Genomic DNA, 26,082 nt, shown 5'->3' with positions numbered 1-26,082 from the left:
TGATAACATGCAGCTAGATTCATTTCACAATAATATTTCATTGAAAAAAACAAACATACATAAAATTAGAATTTCCTTTTCATCTGGTAAAAAGAAGTGGAAGATTTTAATATAATGCAATATAGCACTACTAGAACAAAGAAAACCAGAAAAAAAAGGCGATCATTCTACTACACTGTAATCATCTGCTAACTCGCTCAATCGTTTTTCCATGGCAAACCATGATTCAGCATCTGCTGTAGAAATGATTTAATTTCCTGCCTTTTATAACCACATGCTGAAGTGTGCTTTCTTATTTTTTATTAGAAAAAAATAAGTACCATGAGAATACCACCATAAAACACCAATTCCAGAGGCAAAATCCTACATATTTTCCTCAAACCAAACTGCCACTGGCATGTGAGGCAAATTAAAAAGTACATGCTGAAACCTATGCATCATTCCTCTAGCTTCAGTTTGAGCAAAGCATTGACTATTTTTCCCCCCACCTCAGAAATGCTGCATCTTAAGTGTTGCCAGTGGTATTCCATTGTTTTTCATGTCTTTCATTCATAAAGTGTAAATGTAAATTCTGTTATGGGAAAGGCAGGAGAAGCAGTGGTAAGACTTGGATATCCTGGGAGAAGGACTACCCAAATGGATGCTCTAAATCTACCATCATTAAACAAAATACTTTTGAGGGACAAAATTAAAATCCTGAGCACTGCTGTTACAAGAAGGGGGAAATAACCCCCTAACTGAGCACTACTTAAAACAGCAGTGAGCTCTAACAGGAAGGAAAAAAGAAAACTTAAGTAAATAGAGGCTTAAAGAAATACAGCTCACAAGCTGAAAAAAACAACTGCATCTAAGGTAAAAGTTTATACCTTTCCACTTTGGCACATGATTTCATTTAGGAAGCATCTTGAATCCCTGAATAATGCCATTTTACTTATGGGAAACAAGTTATGACTTCTCAAATTACTTCTCAAAGCAACATGTCAGAGACAAGTAAGTAAATCAGTAAGAAAATAGCTTTGGAAACCTCACTGTTGCCTACAACTCAAAAACATTCCTTTCCACTTCAAATCCCTGGTGTACACGGTTTGGGGTTTCTTCCCCGTTCTGCTCTTGGTTTGAACAAAGGACTTTGTCAGTTGCTGTCCTCACTTCTGAAGAGAATTTATCACTCATGATTTTTTAAGACATGTATAGATTAACCTGTTCCTCCCCTTGAAATAACTCATTTCTCTTAATATTTGTATTTTTCTCTCATGTATTGTGAAGAAGGATGACTGAATTAGTAGGAATATTCATGATAAGAAAAGCACAGTTGCCTCTACAAGGTCTCACACATTCACAATATTGTGGATGCTGTTGTGCCAAACAGCACATTTTTGAAGGAGACACCGAATCAGATAGATTTCAAACATGAAAAGCTACATATACCCTCAATGCCTCTGTGCAGGATTCTGCATTTCCTATTTCACAATGAGAATAACTGTTAAACTGAACAGCAGTAAACCAGAGAATTGGGAAAAGCCCCTTGGACCAACACTTTCAATTGATTCCTGATATGGCTCCATAATTTTGTTTTGTGAAATGCTATGATACACAGCTATTTGCTCGGATAATATCTACTTACAGTGTTGATGGATTTAATTAGGTGGAAAACATCACATTGTATCTTCTACCCATCGAGTGACAGGTGCAAATGTCACAAAATCTCACTTTTTAACCACAACACATTTTCACACTAGTGTTGTTGCTAGTAGAGAAATAAAATGTCACACTGCATGTCCATCAAGTAAAATCCTCAAATTTGCAGCTTCACATATTTCCTTATAAACTGGAACCGTACTTCAGATTACCAGACAAGTGGACACATATTTTCAAACAGGTTGGGGACCTATAATGCAATACTAACAGAAGCTGAAAGTTTCCAGTATTTTCTTTTTTCTGCTATGAAATGGTTGAACACCTGTTTAATGTTCCCACAGGCAGTAATTAGGAACCAATGATGCTGCTTTTGGTTAACATTTCATTTCCTGCTACAGCAGCACATTGCTATTAAAAATGACTTTCTAGTTGCAGAGGATGTGATATTTATTAATTAACAAAACAAGAAAAAGATACCAGGTCCCTTTGAACATTTACTTTTTTAAAATGAGAACATACTCATAAAGAGGACAGGCTTGCTAAAAAAAAATCTCTTTATATTCATCAGAGGTTCGCTTCACATCTGGTCTTCACTGTTCCGTAGCGCTACTAATTATGATTTGTTCATTAAGAAACGAAAGTGCTGTCATTACCTGTTTGGAAGAAGTGGAAACTTCTGGATCAATTACCTTCTCTGGATTTTAATCAAGAGGTGATCTGGGTGGAGCCATCGGGACAAGAGAAATAATAGCTTGGAAAAGTAGTACTCAAACCAGCTGATTTGATTTTCCCCAGCAAGTGATTTATTGCCAGAGACATGGGTGTGTCAACAGCACTAAGCAGAATGAGATCAAAGTCAGCATTAAAAACCTTAATAAACTGTCAATGGCCACAGCCTGTTTTGGGCAGCGATGCACAAAGTCTCATGTGCTTTGTGCCAGCACCCCTGTCTTCATCACCTGGCTGTGCCCAGCACCCCCAGGCTCTTGCTCTCCAGCCTGTCCCTTCACCTGGAGAGAGACAGTGGAAGCGGCAGCTCAAGGCCTTGTCCATGCACTGCTGACCACTGCCCTACGTGTTGGGTTTGGCACATGTGCCTCCCTTTGCCATCAGTGCTTTGGAGAACCAGCAAAATCCGACTGACTGTCAACCACCCCATAGGGAGATGCAGTGAGAAGAGCATCAGCAGCAGTGTCCTTTCCTGGTAGCAAAAGGTCAGGTGGGCTTAGAAGTGGACTAGCTGTCTACAATTAAATGTCTGCATGTTATAGGCCTTTTGATTATTTTTGATATTTGCCTCTTCACAATTTGCATTTTTGTGGAACAAGCAAACAATGCTTGGTTTGGAAAACACTTTATTTAGCAGGCACTGCTGCTGCCAGCTCTCAAAGTCACATTTAATACCCATGACAAGGACAGACAACGATCCAAGTACAGAAGGATCCACACTGCTAATGCAGTTAAACTCTGCGGCTTGAGAATGAAGATCCAGTCTAGAAGCACTCGGATGGCCTGCGTTACCAGCTGAAGTGCATCCCTAAGGATGCACTAGAGAGAGAGATCTGTGGGAGTTGCAGTGTATCAGTGTACCCAGAAGATGGTCACATGTAAGCAGCACGAGGCATGGGTCATTTGGCCCTTATTAACTAAACTAATGGCCTGCAAACACCTGGGGTGGCATCTTCAGAAGCTGATGGACCAGATCATGCAGACCTGCTGACTGATGCTGCTCAGCTTCTGTAAGGGTGTGAGCACAGGGAGGAGGAACGTCCTGAAGCGTGCTGCACCCAGGCTGCAGGGATACTTGGCCTCAACTTGCTAGCTCCCACCAGAAGAGTTGACTGGTTGCAGCAGATATCTTTCTGACATACTTTCACAGTCATCTATCTCAGTTATTAGGAAGGAACTATATTTCACCACCCACTGCTTATAAAGCAACTGCTCCATGTTGTATTTTATGGTTCTCAGAACTCTTAGCTTCCCTTTGCTGTTTTACATGTATGGCACAGCAGCATTTAGAAGTCTCCAGCATAATTTACAATCAAAACAAAGAAGGTGGGTGGAAAAAGAGACTAATTAATTTGCCCCAAATTATGGAATAATGCAGAGGGAGTGCCAGTAAAGAAAATGCAAATCTCTGACTTTCATCTACTTGACTGCTGCCTCCTGTGGAAGTCACTTTAAGTCACAGATAGTAATCAATCAAAGCCTTCCTTAGTGCAAACAGGACTCCAAGCAGGGACCTTAATGCGCTGGTGTGTTTCTGACAGAGCAGAGAGCTGCCAGACCAACCGCTCAAGGCACTTTTATCTCCCTATCTGCCTAACACGGCTATGCCTTTTTGATTATGCCATCTGGCCCCCTCTCTCCTATTTTCTGTATTTATTTCTGATTTGCAATACATGCTGCAACAGCACAGGGAGCTTAATTCTGTAAAAGTGTTCAGCTGTGATCTTTTTCTAAATATACAGAAATGAAGTTTGTAAAACAGATAGAAAAAAACACTGGAATCATCAAGATTATGATAATTATGCAAGGAAAGATCAATACTAATCCAGTCTAAAACCACTAATTCTCAAACCTTCAGAACTTCTAGTATCCACATCCAACAGTTTATCATTTTGCAAGCAGCACTGTTACTCTATGCTGACATTTACCCTAAAGATACACTATGTCAACTGAAAAATGTTATATGAAATTTGCCAGTTTCAGCTTGCATCACTGTCATGAAACCAGACATGAAGTGCAGTTTGCAGAGTGTGACAATCCCTGAAAACCTTAGAAATCAAAACTAGTCCTGTTCCAAAATGTTTGCGAGAGTCTCAGAGCTGAATAAGGAAGTTTTGGGGTTTTCATTTAATTTACTGAGAACAGAGTAGTTCTACTTCTTTGGAAAGAGAAACTAGGGTCTTCAGCTAATCCTGAAGAGTTCATACGGAGGAGAATATAACATGGATTATTCATTTGTCATCTAAGGGTATTACGGAATATGAACCACTTGTTACTTTAAGCTTTCTTCATCATAGTGATATGAAGTTCCCATCTCCTGGGAGAAAATTTGAGCTCATGGTGGCCTCAGAAAGTGCGAGCTCAGTTCATTTTTCAGAAGGCAATGCAAACTCTGCCTGTGCTCCTGAACCTTAAAGTGTCTTCGCACAATCCTGCAAACAAAGACACTGTGTTGGTTGACATGAGAACTGCAAGGTACCTCTTCTACATCGCAGAGATGGACTACCCCATGCTCCAAGTACTCCTGAGGCTGGACTCATACTGAACTCAGCCCAAGTGGCCTAGCACTGTGGCTGCATTGTAGCTTCTCCCAAAACACACTGCTCGGGATCACATCTGTCACTAGGTAATATTCAAGGACAAGATCCTTAAAGGTGCAGGTCATTCAGAATAAGGTTATAAAAGAAAAAAGAAACAAAGTGCATTACTAAGTATGCCCCAGCAGTGAAGATTCTACTTTGCTGCTACAGCCCCCTGGCTGGCTCCTGAGGCTAGGTAAATTAGCTTTTGTAATTTACCCAAAATGTGGAATATCTTGGAAAGGTCTCATAATAATGATATTTTCATGTCTTTCTGTTAAACATAGCTACACTTTTTTTTTCCTCACAGCTATATAAACAGGACCTGTTCAATTTTTTTCTTGAAAATGCTAACGCAGAAGGTTAAGTCTATTACAGAAAGGCTTTAAATATTTTTCAGAAATTGCAGGCGTTCACACGATATCTGAAATTACAGAAACAAATTGAAAGGTGTTTATTTAAAGGTCTACCTTTTGCCACATTACCTAAACTACACTTCATACACTTAAAATATCTAATAAATTATAGGGAGCAGCAGCAATAATCTCTCTCAAGAAAATTCCTTCAGCAAAGGATTATCATCTACACTATCATTAAATGCAATGTTTATAATTTTGCACTATTCTTTCAGATTTCATATTTCTGTTTCAACATTAAATACAAAATTAGTAGAGTATTTTGCCATTTTTCATTTAAGGTATTCCTTCAAAATGCTAATACCCTAATCATGAGGAAAACCAGAATGCAAATAATGAATTTTTATCTAAATCCCTTAAAATAGCTGAGCAAGTCCTCTCGTTAGTGTCTACTGAAGCCAATAATTTCTGATTTCCTGCAGTACTTAGTTTTGAAAATATATGTACAAAACCCATTATATTCTGACACTGGTTATGTTGCTACATTTGAATCAAGAGCACACATTGCAGCAAGGCTATAACTTGATATCAGGAGGCTGTGTGCATTGATCGTATTACTTCCTATTACTACGCAGATGTCAGAAACCATTTATGAACATATTCTCTGTAACAAAATTTAACAAACTAATCAGCCTGTAAATCACCTTTTTTTTTTTACTTAATTTTTAGAAAATGTGGTTGATTTTATTAACTCATCAGGGGCTAAACTTTATCAAATCATGACTGTAGTAATAATAACTGCACTTCTAATGTCAAAAAGGTGAAGTTTGAAATCCCTGCTGTCCCACGTGAATGATTGTACAGCATCAAAACACACTCAGACAGACTGGAGGAAACTTAGCCTAGAGCCCTGGTGATCCCAGCTACAATTTCAATGTAGAAAGTTTTTTGTTTATCCACAACTGACATTTTCAACTGCTTCTGACATGATAATTTCAAACCTCTCCTTGCTGTCATTGTCACCTACAGCCCAGATCTTTTCAGTTGGAGAGAACCAGTTAAGACAGTAAAATTGCACCACTACCTGACACGATTAGGGAATGTTTGGCTGCAATAACTTGTGGCTAAGAGAAAGAAGCAACTCTAAAGCATTTTATCACCCTCACTTTGTCAAACGGGAGTGCTGCAGAGAAGTCCTGCATGTAATTTCACAGTCATGCTTCTGATGGACTTGAGCGCTGACTGCTCTCTCCTCAGAGCAGTGTCCAATTCTACTTCCTAAGGAACAGTTATCATCACTAAATATGTTATCACCTTTATGTACACAAGGGTTTTAGTGCTTTGGTTTAAACCTTGTTCTTGTGTCCCATTTCCTTCCGCGAGCCAAAGTGAACAAGCAGAAGATACAAAAGTTGAGGTATATGCAGGGGAAGCACTTCCACACCTACAGCAGAGTATTTTCGTAGTTCATGTATCTCAGACTGCTATTCAAACAGGAACTTATTTCAACTTAAAAAATAACAGATGTAATGTGAATGAATAAATGCTTTACCTATATTCATCCTGTGTAAACCGTGGAATTACTGAAGGCTGCAGTACAGCAATTTCTACGGTAGTGGTGTTGAACTTCACAGGATCCCCATCATCATAGGCAATGACCACTAGCTATAAACAACACAGAAAATCACTCTCTTAGTACAGGCAAGAACATTTTTTATGTTGACTTGCAACAATACTTCTTGTATTTTCAGGGTCTAACAATTCAGATGAGATTTTCTTTCACTGCAAATCATACATTGTATAAGAACAAAATATAGAGGAAAAAGGTGACAGCCATCAAGTTGACAAGTTGAACCATCTGCTAGAAAACAGGAATTCAAATACAACTGTCTTCTACAAATACCTCTCCAAAACACATCACCAACTTCAAGTACATTTTTCAGGGGATTCTCTTCACATCTAACCACAGACTGTCCTTACTCAGAACTCCAGAATTAATTTCAACTTCTTTAATGGTATATAGTTCAATTCCATGCTTATGCATTTTTTACTGAAAAACCACCTATAGCTCCCAATAAAGCAAACAGAAAAAGTGCTAGGTAAGAATTCTGTGTTGCTGATATTACTGTCTAAAACCGAGGTCTGATATCAAAACAAAAAAAATAACATTACCTTCCCCACCCCCAAAAAATCCTCATAAGAAAAGACATGCTAAAACACGGACAAGACCAGAAGACCATCTCCACAGGCAGCCTGTTATAAATCTTGTGCTTCTCTGATCTTTACTGATGTCTATTTGTTTATTAGTCTGTGCTTGTCTGCTAGGACAAATAGGTTCACCTGTTTTCAGCTTTCATATGAAGGTAAGCTATCTGCTAGCAAAAGGATGAGAGACCAGCCCACTGGAGATGGAGTAATGGACAGTTTTCCAGTTTCCTCTCTATATTTGCCCTTATTTCAGGAGGTCACTAGACAGAGCAGGTCAGCACCTCATTCTAGAAAAGGGTTTTTAACTCTTTTCTCTGAGTTCAAGCTATTTTCAGAATATGTCTTTGAAGAGACAGCTTAAAAAAAAACGCGGCATTTTTTCAGCCAATGTATTAGGGTACTCACCAGTGCAAGATATCATAATTGCAGAAAGTATGAGTATGATAAAAATTTACTAGAAAAATTCACAGAATATTCAGCCCAATGGTCTAGATGCAAATACGGATTCAAAGTCTCCACATCAACGATTTCTGGGGTCTTTTTTGTGTTTCTTCCCTAAACATCCACATTTTCTGCAAAGTAATGCTCTGCTAAATTTACCATTGGTCTGCCCTAGTATAGAGCAGCCTTCACACAGAAACATAGCTCCATATCCATGCGCATGTCACCTGCGTGTTATGTGTCACAGCTTCAGAAAACAGCCACACAAAATAATTACTGAGAAGTCAAAAGTGCAACAACAGAAAAGCTACACTCTGGTGATGTTAACTGAGAGATAATTCTCTTCTTCTTTGAATTTTGTTACATTAGTTAGAAATTGAAAAGGACTCAAATTAGCACTGTCCTAAGTTCCTGAAACAGCACCAACATTATAATGCTACTGGAGCTCACGGTAGCGCTTGACAGGACTCTATGAAGTGGAAAACAATGGACAATTTTATTTCTTTATAATGCAAAAGTATGTAAATAAACATCTCCTTAATCCTCATTTCAGAAGCAGATAACTGAAAGAAGAAACAAAAAACACACCTTAATGACCATACAGAAGGTTGGAAGTTTCTAAGTAGGGAAATTACATATAAACCCTCATATATTATAGATACAGTTATTTTGCTTACTGATACACTTTAATTCTATTTTTCAGCTACCCCCTCCACTTATAGATTTAAGAATGGAGATCTTTCTCAATAATTTAGATTAAAATCATAACTTATTCCATGCTAACTACGCTTGAGACTCTTCAGGAACAATAACAACACAGTAGCAATTTAAGTCTCCTTAAAGCCAATGTTTTTTCACATGGCAGCACTTGTGAACAGCATGCCCCAAACTATCTAACTGCACAGCAACTGTTTTTACAAGATATCTTGCCATTCTTACAAAGTCCTCATAAAATTGCTGCGCTGGCAGCCCTGTTGAAAGAAAAGAGATCAGCAAGGTATCTTTCAAAAACTGAGGTTTGCTTTAGCTGCCTCCCTGTTTGTACTGCCCTCCTAACAGTAACAATCACATCCACCCAAGACCTGTCTGAAATCCAAAAGGCACAAAACATGTGCCAGGAAGAAATTAAGGAAGTAAAGAAAGAAATGAAACAAAAATTTCACGTCTTTGTATGAAATATAAAGTGAGGCAGAGAAACACGAAGGTAAACGAGTTCCATCAAACACAGGCAACACGTACCGACAGTATACAGCTATACGAGTTCATACCTTAAACACTGTACTTGGCTCTTCATTTAAGTTGACTCGGGTTACTACACGTCCTGAGTCTTCCTCAACATCAAAAATGCTGGCACTGTAAGGAAACTGGACAACATCTACTTTGTATCGGACTCGACTTGCTGGCGTGCCCTGTAAGGAAAAAAAACAGCAACTTGCATATTTTTGTTATTTTTACACATCTCATGAAGTTAATACAGGATTAAAATGCAACATTGATAAACAGAGCATCACAAACAAAACCTGCAGTTTGCCTTCCTCAAAACTGGGTTTGTTACTAAGCATCCCTCCTGCTTCCCCCCAAAATATCTTACTGTGACATCTGGAAAGGTGTAGCAAAGCAAATGGCCAGAGGTTTGGAAAGAAGAGAGCTAAAAAACCCGTCTACTTAAGTACAGACAGAAGCAGTGGTCTGTTTCATAACTACTGAAATTTTTAAACAACAGAAGATGGACATGGCTTAAGGTTGGTTACTATATTTTTCAACAATATTTTAACATATTATAAAAATTCCTTTGAAGTTCAGGAAATTTCTAAATACTCTAAAAACTCCCACACTTATTCAGCTTGTCCTGAAAGTTATAGTGTCTTGTTGCTGAAGATGGGAGTATGTGTGTTACATTATTTTCTGAAAAGTCAGACCATAGTTCTGCATACTAGCCAGTCCAGCCTACGTGACATTCACATGCTTCTCTTTTAGAGGAAACGAAATGAAAACAGCATTGGGTTGCCTGGGCAAATCCACCAGGCAGCCTAAATGGGCTGTTTTACATACAAATCAGCAGCATCTGAAGGTTTTACTTTTCACAAAAGCCGAGTGATAAAAGAGTAATACATTTTAAAATCCTCATCACTAAGAAGTAAAACACAGGGATCATAGGACCTGCAGCACTTCCATATGTATCCCAACGCTTGTTCTCTCTATGGCTGAACTGTACAGGTCTAGCAGTTTAGGCGCAACCATCTAAAAGCTCACATTCATGCCATCCTGAGAGAACAGGTGAGACTGGCCTGCTCCGCAGTGCTGCGATGGTCAGAGTATTGGCGTGAAGCGGCTGGACACCTGTGGCCCTCCCTGTTGTAACAGAGGGCTTCTGCCTCTCAGCAGGAGGCTGCGCATTACCAACGCCACTTACTAGCAGTTATCAGAGCTGTCTCTAAGCACAATGTCAGAAAACAAAAAGGAGAATGCATTTGTCGTATCAGTGGTAACACAAAATGCAGTTTTCCAGACAAATTTTAAGCAGGACTGTAATGAACCCTCCCACTGTTCAAAGCCTGCTTCAGTGACAAGGAACAAGTACAGATAGTCCATGCATGAGTCACAAACTGTCTGCATGCATATGCACCCAAGCCCACCAAATTAAAAGGGGAATAGGAAGAGGCTTTGCCAGAGGGTATAATAGATGAGTTTTGCAGATCAATAACTCAGCTTTTTCTAATAGAAAGTTATTTACCCAATTTAACTGTTATAACACTAACTGCCTAAATAAATAACATTTATTGTGAAGAATGAAGTTCCTTAAAGTATCCATTATATTCCAGTGATCCCATTCCAGCAGTCACACTCCAGGGACCTTCAGAGGGTGCGGAATAACACCATGCCTGTCAGCACAGACTGCGAGGCAGCTGCTCCCATGTCGGAGACAGGGGGCCCTGGCAGCTGACGCTGACCTGTGTGATGCTATCAAGTCCCAAAAAGCAAAATGGGTGGCTGTGCTTGTCCCTGGGATCCCCACCATCCTACTGCTCCCTGGCAGCACTCCAGGCCCTGCTGCAACAGCCGCCTTCTCAGGCGGGCCCTGAGGAGCTTCTCTGGTAGTGGCGGCAGGATGGTTCCTGGCACCCATCTAACTCAAAAGCAGCAGACACTTCTGGCAGGAATCACTCAACCTCTTTTGAGATGAGATGAATTGTACCATCGACTGGTTATGGAGGATGTCTGGGAGACAGTAAATTCTACCAGGTCACTTTCATTCTCAGCGAGCACCCCTTCACTAGTATTGATAGTAATCCACTGTTTTCAGAGTTTGAAGAGTAACATAAAATTACTAAAGCAGTGAACCCTGTATGAATATACACTATGTACTAAAGAACTGTGAGAAAAAGGGGGATCAAAGAATGGGTTTAAAGCAAAGAAACGGCTTTTTTGCACACTGATGTCTGAATAACTATTTTTCAGCAGACCAAAGTGTGTGTTACCTGGATATGTAGACACTTGGGACATTTCACAAAATTCAAACTAGTTTATTTGCTAAATATATTTGGAGGTAGATTCAGAGAAGCACTTAGACACTCAGGTCCTATCATTGACGTGATTTCAGTTTGCTAATGCCTTTGAGTCAAGACCTCAGAATAGTTTTTGACCTTTATATTGTATTTAAATAGACAAAATATCAGAGCCCACACTTTTATTAATAGCGAATTGGTAATTTTCATCTGTATTCAATAATGTGGTGTAAAGCAGCTGTGTTGTTATTGAGAATATATCCAGTGTACCATGTCAGCTACTAACTACAGGGAAACAGGAAATTTACTTTTGTAAACAGCAATAGAAATAGCTGCAAAAGTGATTTAAGCTCACTAAATCATATCAACATTTGTTTGATACAACAGAAGTGCACTGAAATGCTCAGTCAAAATATATAGTCTAAACTAAAAGCTTTACTGGAATGGATTTAGCTCAGATACTTTACATCACTCTAATGCATGCTACAGAGCTGTGTAACATGCTGTCAGATTTTGCCACATTAACTTCTGATGAGCAGTAGGACTATCAATAAATAAACCATTCTTCAATGTGAGAAAAGTGACCCTTCAGCGAAGAATATTTATTTGAATTAAAAAATACAGGTGGGTTGTAAGAATTTAATTGGTGATATCAATTTTACAGTTGTTAAAAGAACTAGAATACTTCAGTCTAATACTAAAAAAGTAAGACCGAGGACAAGGCAGCCAGGGCACTTCAGCCTTCCTCCCCATAAAACCCTGTGCACATGACACCTTGCACATAAAAAGAAGTGAGACAGGGCTGGGTGCAACCAAAACATGCACAGAATTTCTGGGGAGACTTGCACAGCTGCTCCTCCGGATGATTTTAACTGCAGCAGAGCTGAGGCCATTGACTCTTTGGGCCCTCCAAGGAAATCCAGTCCAGGAAGGATTTGTTAGCCAGTACACCGCTCCAGTGCTGCTGGCAAGCCAGCACGCTTAATAATTCAAGAACTGGGTCTGTCAGATGTGTTTTTGTGTTTAGTGAATCTATGGTGTTTAGTAATCTATGCAAGACCACATTAATACAGGACCATGCACACTAAAGTGTGCAAATCCTTGAAAACATGAGACATTTCAGAGATCATAGCACAACAGAGGTGATTATACAACTTTCCCCCTGGCATTCTCTGATTCAGTCATTTTTCTTCAACATTACAATTAAGAGGAAATTACCTACTGAAATCCACTCTATACGGTTTCAAATGGTCCTCACATTTGCTTGGAAGACTAAAAGCTATTATCATCATTAAACCTGCACACGCTAGGTAATTTGTTATTAAATAAACAAAAATCTCATCAGGTTATTGCTCCTGATAAGACTCTCAAGTACAGTTTTCTCCTGTAATTTCTGAAAATAACAAAACAGGGATTTATTTTTTGTTCACTGTATTTTGGCACCAGTGTAATTAGAAAACCTCCAGAGAGATTTTCCAGGGTAATCTGTTTAGAAGCAATTTTTAATTATCTCAAATATTAATCATCTTTTGCCTCTGTTCTAAATTAATTTAGATGCATTTCTATGTCTACAGCAAAACTCGAATATAGTAGAAAATATTCTCAAATAAACCATAGAGCAAGGATTCTACATGGCAGGAACCATGTTCATTCTCTCAAACCAAAGTTTTCCTGAGAGTTCAAGACTAATATGAAACTTAGATCATCCAGCTTCAGTTATTTCTTTTATTGATGCATAATTCCTTAAGTTTCCGTTTTCTCTGGGGAAATGACATTCATTTGTGACACAGCTGACAGGTAGGAAAATTTCCCCAAGATCGATGTTAGATGTTCAGGCTGCACACAGAGGCCCCGGAGGGGGCATGTGCACTGTGGAGATAGCACTCAACTAGGCACAGGTAGGTTGCAAAGAAACTAATGCAATAAAGCCAGGAAAAACAGTGACAAGTGTAACAACAATAATTTCTTCTGTATGTTTTCATGTATATTTCTGAAAGGAAGCTAGGAATCATTACTCCCACTATCCAAATGGGTAACAGAAGTACAAAACCAGAATGATCTGGCCCAGGAAAGAGCCAGAAAAAATGCATTTCACTTTCATTCACAGTCTTCTCATGAAGATCCCACATATGCATCTGTTAAATGACCTGGATTTTACCCCTAAGTACTGGTATGGAACAGTGATATAATGAATACAGTCTTATTTACCAAGTCCCTTTGTTCTCTATGCCACTTTCTGACTGCAGTCAGAAAACTTCTGATATTACAGGTAAAATGTGAAATTGGTAAGGAGTTTCATATATTTCCTCCATCTGTAGATTTCAACGCATATCTCAATGAACTGCATCATGCAGAGTTCAGTAAGGCAAATTTTGTAATGTTAATTCTATAAAATAAATTGGAAAGTGATGATAAACCCAAAATTTACAGGTGGCTATACATGTTCTTTGTAACATGCTCGAAGTAAAGTAACCAACAGAGGTGGGGCAGACCACAGAGTAGATCAATGATTTTGGTGGGTCTTAAGCCAGCTATGAATGGTGCAATCATGTATATTCAACCTATAACTCTAACTTAACTCAAACCTAAACTCTAAAATTTGAAGGATTTTATTCTTCAGTATGTAACTGGAGAGTTGGGTGCAGAGGAACCTGATAAATTCAACAAGGACAAGTGCAGTGTCCTGCACCTGGGGAGGAACAACCCCATGCACCAGTACAGGCTTGGGATGGACCTGCTGGAAAGCAGCTCTGTGGAGAGGCACCTGGGTGTCCTAGTGGACAACAGGTTAACCATGAGCCAGCAGTGTGCCCTGGCTGCCAAGAAGGCCAGTGGCATTCTGGAGTGCATCAGAAAGAGTGTGGCCAGCAGGTCGAGGGAGGTTCTCCTCCCCCTCTACTCTGCCCTAGTGAGGCCTTATCTGGAGTACTGCGTTCATTTCTGGGCTCCACAGTTCAAGAAAGATGAGGAGCTACTGGAGAGAGTCCAGCGGAGGGCTATGAGGGTGATGAGGGGACTGGAGCATCTGTCCTACAAGGAAAGGCTGAGGGAGCTGGGATTGCTCAGCCTGAAGAACAGAAAGCTGAGAGGAGACCTTATAAACTCTTATAAATATCTGAAGGGTGGGTGTCAGGAGGATGGGGCCTAAATTCTTTTCAGTGGTGCCCAGCGACAGGACAAGGGGCAATGGGCACAAACTGAAGCACAGGAAGTTCCATCTGAACATGAGGAAGAACTTCTTCCCTTTGAGGGTGACGGAGCACTGGAACAGGTTGCCCAGGGAGGTCGTGGATTCTCCTTCTCTGGCGATATTCAAGACCCTCCTGGATGTGGTCCTGTGCAGCCTGCTGTAGGTGACCCTGCTTCGGCAGGGGGATTGGAATGGGTGATCCACAGAAGTCCCTTGCAACCCCTACCATTCTGTGATTCTGTGAACTCAACAAGAGTGCTTGAAATTCTGAATTACTAGATCTGGAAATTTTGAATTATTAACTATCACAAGCTGAACACAAAAAGAACATGAACTTCTAAAGACATGAGATAAAATTACTTGTCATTGAATTCATTGAATTTGCAGCATGTTTCCCATATACAAATCTCCAGCAGACATTATGAAATCCAATAGTAATAGTCTTTAAAACATCAAGCCCTGGACTGCCTGAAAATGCTTTTGTCTCCAATTAAATATCTGTGAAATCACTAACTAAAGATCTGTTAGCATCTTACTTTTCGTGGGTGCCTGTAAGAAATAAGGACAATTACTCTCAATTTGACAAAAGGTCTCCATTGAACAAAAACCTTACAAAATGTTACGAGATTGGATAAACCATTAATTTGGATATTCTGGAGCTCTGGAAGATAGCTGCTCATTAAAATTAGTGTTCAGCATCTGTTTCTATTGACATTTCAAATCAACAAAATCAGACTATGCAGGGGAATTGCCCATGGAAGAAATATTCCAGCTTTTATAGTGATAAACCATACACAAAAATGCATATACAGGAAAAGCAAAGACCTCAAGTTATATCAGCCCTGGGAATGTTCCCCTCCTGATGAACAAAGCAAACAAACTAAGCATCTGTTAAATAGCTCATGTCACTCACCCTCCTTTCAAAATATTTGGAGGGTTAAGAGCTTTGAGAACATAGGCATAATCATCTGGCATTTTCCATCACCACACCACTTCAAAAAACAGTTCCCAATGAAGAAAACTCTTCTCTCCAGAGATGACCCTGGGTATCCTTGAATAACTTAGGTGTGTGTACAGCCATCCATACAGACCATACAGAACATAATCACAGGTAGCTTCTTTGCCAAGCAATAAATCAGCTACCATTCAAATCCCTCCACTTGCAATTGCCTCATTTAAAATACAGATTTGTGAACTTTGGTACGTAACAGGAAACAAAACTCAATTAAAGCTTTTTCTCGTCACTAAAATCTTCCCAGCCTGGAGACTGATCAAGTTTGACCTCTGAAGTTTCAAAGCAAACCATTGCTCTGTTGTGCATTTGATTTGAGCATTCCACAGAGCCATAAGACTCCTGTTGCTTTCTGTTCTCTTGCTCATGAAGTGACTGTCTGTGTCATTTTAATTCAGACTATATATTAGCTTGTGTAGAAACAAAGTAACCTTGCCTTTTTTTGGTGGCCTTATAGAATATGGCTGAGCATTTATTTGTAGTTTAAGTCAAATCAAAACCCAAGATAGAGAATGGAAAGGCAGCGAGGGAGGCCGTTTAAAAGCAATTTCAGCAGTGTCTCCATACAGCTGCCAAGCACAGAAGTGGTGACTAACCCAGATGGCCCAAGCGGTGTCTAGACACTGGTTTCATGCATTTTCACTTGCCACTCCTGAAGCAGTTTAAGAAGCTCTGCTTCTCGGCAGGCCACTTGTCATTCTTTGAGAGCTAAGCTCTCAAACTGAGCACTGAGAGGGGAAATATTATAAATAGTTCTGAGGACTCTTTCAGCTGCTGATCGACTTTAAATTGAGGGATTTATGCATCTGTACCAGCCCTGACACAGGCTTCAAATTTCTTCAGGTACGAAGGATCATCTATTTGCCCAAAGAATAGATAGCAATAGATGGTGGCTGGGGATACTAAAGACTGTGCTAATAAAATTCAGAAGTGTCAGTGAGAGAGTCAGACACGGACTTCGTCCAGGCCTTGGGGACTGCAGGTATCTCTCCCTGTAAAGACTTGAAAATATCTCTGAGAGAAACCAAAGCTGCATACATTTTTTTTAGCTAAAGCAAAGTAGCACTTAAAAATAAGTACTTTTCTATAGGATATTATCAGACCTACCTTAGTTCCTAGAAGCACTTCTTTGGAACCTCCAGCAGAGATGCAGCATTTCCGTGGTTTCCTAGCCACACAAAACCCTTGCAAGTTATGCACCTCACACAGGATACCTGCTCATGGCTTTCACAATTTTTGACCTTGTCTTTTGGTCAGCTCAACGTGTTCAATACAACAGAGTCAGTGAGGAAACTAAACTCAAATAGAGTCAATAGAGTTCTTCCAGGAAACAAAGCACGGAGTTTCACAGTGGGGAAAAGTCCTCCCTCTCATTTAGTTTTATCATATTTCTGTCTGGGATTAATCAGACACCCATTAACACTGTGTATAGAGCAAGTCAAACCCATTTGGGACCCACTGGGACAACTTTGGCAACACAAATACAGCAAAGCCTGTTTGAGTGACTGCACACCTGGTGCTTGGGAAGTCCGAGTGTGCTTTGGAGGCACAGCTTCATTGTGCAGGGCTCCAGACCTGCCCTGAACATGATGCTTGACCATGATGCCTCACCTGGCTGCTTCTTCAATATTACGCCCCACAAAAACTGTACAACTTTTCCTCAACTGGTCTAAAAGCTACCTCCCTCTCTTCTTTCAGATTTCTAGAAAACAAAATGTTTTGAATACATGAGTACTTACACCTTAAAGGGATTATTCAAATGCTAAATGGAAAGTGTGCTCAAGTGTCTCAAAAATTTCAATTGCAATGTTTGTAAAACTGAAGATACTGTTTTACTAAGGTATACCAGTTATTTAGAAAGAATTGAAGCTGAACTCAAGCTTTTCTTTGGCAGCCTTATAACCATGCCTCTATTCTATTACTGTAATTCCCTCTGACTCCCTTGGCCTGTTTTTGTTGCTTTCTGCTTCGCGTTTTCTTACTCTTTACATGTAGTGTGTCTGGAATTAGATGTAAGCTCTTCTAGGAAAGACAAGATGAGCAATTATAGATAGTATTAAGTAACTTGAAAAGTCAGATACCATATAACTATTTTAAAACTGTATAAAAATATACTATGGAGTGTTCCAATAAACCGAAGGATGATATGTTGATTTATTGTATTCCATGAAACACATGTAAGTCAAAATTTACCAGTTTTCAATGACCAGAACAGTATTTCCAATTGGAGTATTTATAATAAATGTAAAAGTAACTTCTAAAACATAAATTATATTCTCACAGACACTGCAATAAAAGTGAACTCAAACTGGAAAAGAAAGGAAAGGAGAAACTGGTAAGAATTTAAATTGACATTTGCTCAAGACAACCTTTCAAATCCTGCTCTGGCCTATTCTGAAAAGCACTGGCTTCTATGTCTTAACTGACATTTCATTAAGGACCTGAAGTAATAACTATCAGAGATGTCTCATGCCTTCAGGCCAAGATTTGTTTGACCACTTCGAAATCCACAGGTCAAAATAAAAAAAAACAAAATTCCTGGAGCATTTGAATCTAGCATAGTTATTTTTGGTTTTGAATTATTAACTGTTAATAGTAACCAGAAATCCATGAGGTTTCGCAACAAAACCAATCCTATTATTAACAGTTGCATTCTAATGATGATCTAATCTCTTAGGCATCAGGTTTGTATAGTTAAAATACAAAAAATACACATCTTCATCCTAACTCAGTCATTCATTTGTTCACACATATGCACATTCATACATGTAAGATACACTGAGTTGCAAATAATTTACTGCATGGAGATTTGATGGGGGGAGCTTTTTAAAGAAAAACAGTAAGATAACCTTTAATCTACATCTCCAATAAATTAATCAAACTGTACTTAAATTAAAAGCTCACTCTTACCCTTTATGACTGGTTTTGGAAGTAAACCAGAGTCACTCATGGCACTTCCACACTTATATGCTAGAAGTTTCTAAATCACTCATGAAATTAACTGCTACTGTAAATCAGAAAACTGTATGCCACAAATTTCTTCCAACCTCTCATCTTTCACCTATGTTACTTTTTCACCTGTGTCACCCTCACTGACTGTTTCACGCTTGCATTTATATTTATGACTTGTCCTTTAGAAGCCAAAAGCCACAGATGAAACTATGATCTTTCCTCATCACTGAATGAGCACTTCCACAGTCAAAAAGTAACACAGTAGGTGAAATACCTGTATCCTTTGCTACAGGTAATGATTTATTAAGGTTGACTTCAGTGGCATGAAATTTTTTTTCTACCACTTATATGCCCATCAATGCAGCTGTCACCTTTGCTCTTGCAGGACTAGGAGGAACAACAAGGCAACACCACAACAGCCCCAGTCCAGCAGCCCAAATTAAAAATGGGCTGAGGATGGTGCCTATGGGGTGAAATGGAGAGCCAAACTCCAATGACAAAATTCAACACCTTCTTCCTACCCCAAGCCTTCTCTTCTGCTGTTGGCAAATTCAAATTTGCCTTATCTGAAGAGCAATCACATGCAGGTACTGGGCATTTCAATTTGGATTCTCACATCATCCATATTAATTTGACAAAGAAGAGCAAAGCTGCGATTTGCTGAAGACAAGGGGCAGTCTATGAAGAGCTGATTAGGTCTGAAAAGCTTTCACTGAAGATGATGAAAAAACTCTAGCTTGACTTTTATTCTGGGCTGAGTTTAATGTTGACAGGGGAATAGTCTACATTACTTGTAAAATGACAACATAACAATTCAGGCTTGAATACTTCAAATTAGTTAGGCTTTTATTAGACCTGCCCTGATAATCAGGCATATTTTAAAGCCACAATTATTTTCTTAATATGTATATATTTATTTTCCTGAACTGATAAAATAGATGTATTGGTATGTGCAAATAAGATTCCGCCAGATTAAAAAATCCAAAACACACAACTGAAATATTGATGATGATAACTAAGAATATTCTTTCCCTTAAGGCAAGTTTAGAGGAAGGTACTTCTCAGTAAACAGAAAAGAGGTGGTATGTTTTTAAAACAATTTCTGGTGAATTCATATCAAATACTTCATGACACCACGTCAAATCCAGCTCCAAATAAATACAGATTTGCCACAAAACATCTAAACAGTTCATCTAAACAGTTTGGCTCATCCAGAAAAAGAAACAAAGTTATTTATGCCTGATAACTTTCTCTATCTTGTCTTTTATTTTAAAAGTTAAAACTATCAGCCATTAGTCTGAAATAAAATGCCAACTTTCAAGAACTATTTTAAAAGCTTTCCTCCATAGTTAGGTAACTTTTATGTCTGTTGTATTCATTAAATGCCTAAGGATAGCTTCATTTTTAAGGCTTCATAAAAATCAAAGAAATGCAACAGTTGATTTTGAAGAACGTTACTGTCATATGCATTTATGCCTGTTATGATGGTAACAAACAGGATCCCATATTCAGTTATTTTGATATCTCTCTCGTGTATGTGCATCGATTTCTCCACAGAAGTAGAAGTGATCCCCGCATCTTTCAAATGTAAAACACTCAAAGCCACATAAAAGAAATCCATTGAAATATGTGAGCAAATCACAAGAAAGGAATCTGGGAGACACAAACACTTTTGTCAGGCTTTTATTCTGCCATTCTCATACCACGTAGAGATGGCTGTTCTTACCCACGGTACAAAATAGCACGCAAGCTTATCCATGGCGAATTTCTACATTTCTCTGTTCAAGTGCTAGTGACAGAAATGTCAGAAAAGGAGAGATTTCAGAAGAGTTTGGGTTTGTTTAAATGAAATTGTGAAATAACTTTGCATTAGGAAATGCTAATTCCACAAGTCTTAGAATTGTTATAAATATATATTAAGCAGTTTCTGAACTATTTTTTCCCCCAGGATCTCAGTGATACCTTATTCTTTAAAATTTAGACACATTAAAACCAAGGATTACAAAATGGAGCTTGTATCAGAATGGACAAATACTTTAATGAGACCAAAGTATCTTGTTGTAAGGCAACAGATGTTATTAAATAAAAGCTGCACAAAAACTAAATTAAGAAGTGATTCTCTAGCACCAATGAACAAAATTTTTTTGCTATCCTCACTAACCCATTTATGTTCAAATTTTCATGTAATAGAAATCCATCTTCTTGCCCAGCTTCATTGATTCTTAACATCTTTTTCTACATTTTCTCAAAGGTCAGTATGATAAAACGGCTAGGAACAAATATGTACTTGTGCAAGGAGCAGAGACAAGACCATAGGACCATGTCTAATGAACTTCATATTTTAGACTGTGACAATCAAAAAATCGCAATATGAACAGTCATGCACAGTTAGTTTTCCCCAGTCTCCACTGGCAGATCACTCCAAAGCAATGCCACTTGTGATCTGGGCAGAGTATTTCCTTTTGAATCATTTGCTGCTAACTGCTGAGGATAAGAGCTCTTGAAGAGAAATGGCGTTTCCTGCCTCCCTGGTTCCCAGGTCATTCCTAGGAGGAACAGAGAATCTTCTCCAGTGAGCAGCATCTGCTGAACTCCCTGAAATGCTGAATGCAATACAGATCCATTTATGCGCAGGGAAGGTTTACTAATTTGGTGGTAGTATTCCATCAGTACAAGTGCTTTATTCAGGAGGAAATGCTAGTAAAATGAGCTGGTACCATTGTGCAATATATAATGTAAAAATAACCCTTGCAGGCTTCTAAAGCCACCCAGAAACTTTGCCCACTTTGATTTCAATTTCTATTCTGTAATCCCCAGGTTATTTTACCTAACATATGGAAGAATAAGACATTCATGAAATGTGACAGTAAAAGTCATTCACAGAGTAGAGTCAAATAGTCTTAAATAAATTTTAAAACAGTTTTCCAGCAAATGACTGTGAGATCTGAGCAATCAAGCCTACTTTCCCCCACCAATCACTGCTTTAAACAGTGACTAAGATGATGGTGGAAATCCAGGCCTGATGTGTGCCAAGAAAGAGTGAAGGAGATCAGACAAAAGCACTAGACATCCACAGAGCAAAAACGCAGTGGGAGTAAATGTAAAGGTACTCCACAAAAACATGAACACTTACTAAGACCCCTGAAGGGTTATAGAAGGCTGTTCTGCATTTTAGACTGCTGCAATGCTACTACAGATATATACCCCTTGCTGAGGCGTAAAAGTTCAAGTCCAGAAAAGGACCAGGTGACATGGGTACAAGTCTGGTCAACTTTGCATGTCCCTGATCTTCATGGGTGCTGCAGCTTGTTACCTTTATAGCAACTTCCTGGCTTGGAAGAATTCCACACACCTGCAGACGCAGCGGAAGTTTGTCAGGAACTCTGGCCAGCCTCTTCTCCTGGGAGTTAAGATATTTTACACGGAAAGAGAGCTAAAGGTTTGAATTCTTCAGTCAGTGGAGGGAAGGCAGCCTAGGCCTCTAACATCCCAAGGAAAGGCTTCTCCTAGCAAGATTAATATAATAAAATGCAAAGGGAGTAGAGCAGGCACTACCACTGCATTGTCTTTCTCCTGCTGCATGTAAAAAGATATGAGTACACCCAGAGGTGTCTTTGAAGGAGAGCGTAGGTGCCTGCCACAAAGAGAATAGTCCTAGGCTATGCATTTTTAAAAGCATCTGTCCTAGAAATTCCCATTTGCCACTACTGATCGGTCTAACACATACACGTGCTGACTATTTTGCTTTTAATTAAGCAGATTTGCGATTAATGTGTTGGCTGCTTGGGACCCTACTCCAATGGTCCTGTGCTCTATGAAAGGAGCTTAACACACACCTCGGGCTCCATTCTGCAAGCACAGCACTCAAAATCAGGCACCAACATCTCTTAATACTCCCCTTCAAATTATCCAAGACTAGCCATTAAGGCATATTTCTGTTCATTTCTTTTGTTTACTGCTCAAAAAATGTCTGTCCTCTGCTGCTGCATTCCTTAAATACCCTGTAGCACTATTAATTAACAAGTACTGCTATTCATTACCTACCTGAGGATACTACTGTCATTTGTATACTTTAAACAACAGTCTAGACCTTCAGCTGTTCTAAACTACCTAAAATGCCTACAAGTTCGGCAATACCCCATTGATACAGTGCACCTGCAGAGAAGTTACCTACCTTTGTGTGTTAGGACTTTTTTTCTTACAGCAGGACTGTCCTTACAAAAATACTGCTTTAGCATTTCTGTCTTTGGGTGACAAATAAATTACTATGTAGCATATTTTGCAAAGCTACAGTCGATTTGTGTCAAAGCACTGCCATCACCTTTTAATGTGTGTAGCACATTCTCTCTGAACTCTTCTCCCTGAGGATTATTCTCCCTAATATGCCAAACACCAACAATTAAAAATTAAACCTGGCTGGAAGAACATCTTTGACTTTTATTGTCCTCAGTGTATCATCTGGACATCAATGTTCATCAACCTCTGATTACAAAAATTGATATCACCCTTCAGAATAGCTAATAAGTCAGAAATATGTGCCCAGTTCTGTCAATCAAGTGCTTCACCAGGGAACAGCAATAAAAGCCAGTGGCAGAAGTATACTTTATCCCAAAACAAGTGCATTTGGTTCAAAAGCTGCACATCCAACAGGGCTGGCTGGTGAGCCGAGTTCCACATGACCCTGTGATGTCTCAGACTGGAAATGCACAATGACTGCAAAACCAAGAAAGCAACAATATTACAAAGTTGTGATTTGTCTCCTCTTTAAGCTGCAGAACTGTACCAAAGACAGACACGTGTTCCCTTCCTGCCTATTCCTCTTCTTCATCTACACTGTGAAGCTGGATAAAGAGCTTTCCAAAAATCTTCATGACAGAGCTGTATCATTGATTTGCCAGCTTCAGGAACAATCATTGTAAATGAAGCCTCCATCCAGAATGACAAAGCACAGGCTGACATAAAAAATATATAAGTTACTACTCTGTGAAACTCATAATAATCACCTTTGTTGTTGAGATAGTTAGGTCATTTATGAGGGGTTAAAGATTTTTTGCTCTTGGGCGCCAAGTATTAATAGAATCTTTTTGCTTACCAGAGGATCTTGATCCTCAGCTGAAACAGTAGTGATAACGGTGCCCTTGACTGCATCAGGAGCAACCATTCCCCTGTAGAGCGTTTTGCTAAATACTGGTGAATAATCATTCATATCCTGCAAAACACAATTAAGAGTTTAGTTCTGAAGTTCAAACAAAATTATAGATGCATTCACAATTTCTTTTTTTTTCAAACTCTACCCAACCATTCCTTCCTTATTAGGAAGCCTATTTGCCACTCACGGTCTCTCTTGGCTCTCAATTCCATTACCACCCCACAAAACTAGCACACAAGGGGAAGGTGTCAAAGTTTAAAAAAAAAAAAATATTCATGTGACACAGACCAAGAGAAGGAAATTCTGCAGAAGAACAGTGACAGAAGTAAACAAAGCAGAGATTTTCATTACACCTGCTTCTCAAGCAGTGGGCTGCAACACGGCTTTGCTAATTTCCTAAAATGAATGTTGCTTGACAGTGTTTGTTATCTCTAATACACAATAAATAAAGGGAAAATATAATGCCAGACTAGTATCAACACCTCATCAGAGCCTAAGATGGTGTTCTTCGAACTGATGTGTATGCTGTCAAAAACAAGCTTCAAAAGCCCAGTTTCACTGATGTAGTAGTGTGTGTATGCACATATGTATACTTTCACACCTATATATGTATATATACATTCACGGGTACCTGCTTGTGTGAAAGTTGCAACTTCACCCAAACACCAGGCTGTGTGGGATTGTGCAAGCTGGCACTAAGGTAGATGCAGCAGTCAGATGCATGTGGCTCTCAGTGACATATTGCCCCATGCATCAGGAGCCGCGAATATTTAGAAACTCAACCAGCATCACAGGTTACTCAAAAGGCATTCATTCTGACTGTAACAAGTTGTCAGAAACCCATTTTTTGTCAAAATTATCTCACAGAGAGTTCCAGAAAATTTATTTGTACGTTCTTTTGAAAAAAATAAACATATGTCTCTAAATCACAATCTTTATTCTACTAATAAAATTGGTTTCCATTTTTTTCCTGCACAGCCATCTTCATAGCTTGAATTCTACTGAGAACAGATTTATTCATTTTTTTCATACTACTATTTCCATTGTTTTGTGCATATGGATAACATAGATCAAATTTTCTGGATTTTTTTTCAGAACAAATAAGAAGCATCATATGCCTTCAGCACACAAGGGTGACTTTACTGATCCACAAATGAAGAGCATATTTTTTTCACCTTAAAGCAGAATGTGTGCCAGAGCTCTGGGGGAATATGGGTGCTCTGCATCTCTTAGGTAACCCCACACAATCACAGGTACTCAAAGTCTATATAATGATGCCTCTACCTGTTGTCACAGCTCTTCATGCTGTAAATGCAATATGCTGATACTGGATAGTATGCTATATTACACAATTATTTAAAATATTCATCCATACCTCATCAGAGGAAATAACAGTATAATACATGCCTATACATATATATATATATATGTTACAAGTCCACGTAGTAAATGCCTGAATAGTCAATGCACTGTGTTCTACTGAAAGGTCTGCAATTCAAGTCTGGAAATGGTTTTTCTCTGATCTTCAGGTTTTCAAAGAGACAACTGGATCATCAAAAAGTGACTACTACACAATTCAAACTAGGACAGCATTCTAATCAAAACATATTGGAAAAACACTCAAATTCAAACAGATTAGCATTTTTGCATGGAATTACAGGCACTGAATCTTATAATTTCCATTTCTTGACCTTTTTGCAAGAAAATACTTTATTTCATCTGAGAATTTAATACCCAGGAGTATTTTACATAAACAATCTTGTTTCTCACAACTCTTTAAAGTGACATTGTGCTTTTAAGATAAGCTATACTTTCTTTGTTCCATCTTGGTCCCAGAAACTCCACTCTGAAGCAATATATCACTGTGGCAAAGAAACCAGCATCATACAGCAATCTCACACTGTAAGACTCGATTCACAGCCATTCTACCTCAAAGAAAAGATGAGAAATTACTTTACTTGAAGCACACACAATATAGCTATGAGTACAGAAATCCTAGGCATTTAGGGATGGAATATTTCAAATAATCTCCAGTATGATAGGAGAAATGTGATACAATGCTACATGCATACATCTTACAACTGTATAAATCAGAAACTTTGTTTGTAGACCCCATAAGTTTTCTAGTGAGATACAACCTTTTACAAACTGCATACACACAGAGAAGACACCTTTTGTAGTATGGAGTTTCCATCTGGTGTAACGACCCTATACTTCACTGAAGATAACACATAATTTTGCAGCTTCTTCTTCCCATGATATGGATGCTTAGGATCACCTCCACGAAGCAGGTGACATTTCTGGAATAACCCAGCCTTTTTT

The 26,082-nt window shown here is 38.9% G+C and overlaps 1 protein-coding gene across 22 annotated transcripts in view; it reads right to left on the bottom strand.

Moving 5' to 3' along the window:
* Positions 1–26,082, bottom strand: part of PCDH15 (protocadherin related 15) — a 1,100,829-nt gene that overhangs the window by 90,271 nt on the left and 984,476 nt on the right. For 19 of the 22 annotated variants that reach the window (XM_075423218.1, XM_075423232.1, XM_075423213.1 and 16 more), the window contains 3 exons: positions 23,704–23,820; positions 9,220–9,360; positions 6,855–6,967 (listed from right to left, as the gene is read on the bottom strand). In XM_075423218.1, coding sequence (XP_075279333.1) covers positions 6,855–6,967; positions 9,220–9,360; positions 23,704–23,820 — 371 coding nt within the window. The other 3 variants (XM_075423231.1, XM_075423229.1, XM_075423230.1) reach the window with 3 other exon arrangements.

Source organism: Opisthocomus hoazin, chromosome 6 (genome assembly GCF_030867145.1).
Source record: "Opisthocomus hoazin isolate bOpiHoa1 chromosome 6, bOpiHoa1.hap1, whole genome shotgun sequence".
Taxonomy (NCBI): Eukaryota; Metazoa; Chordata; class Aves; order Opisthocomiformes; family Opisthocomidae; genus Opisthocomus; species Opisthocomus hoazin.
The sequence above is the reverse complement of the archived record's forward strand: the minus strand, read 5'-3'. Positions and strand labels throughout refer to the sequence as shown.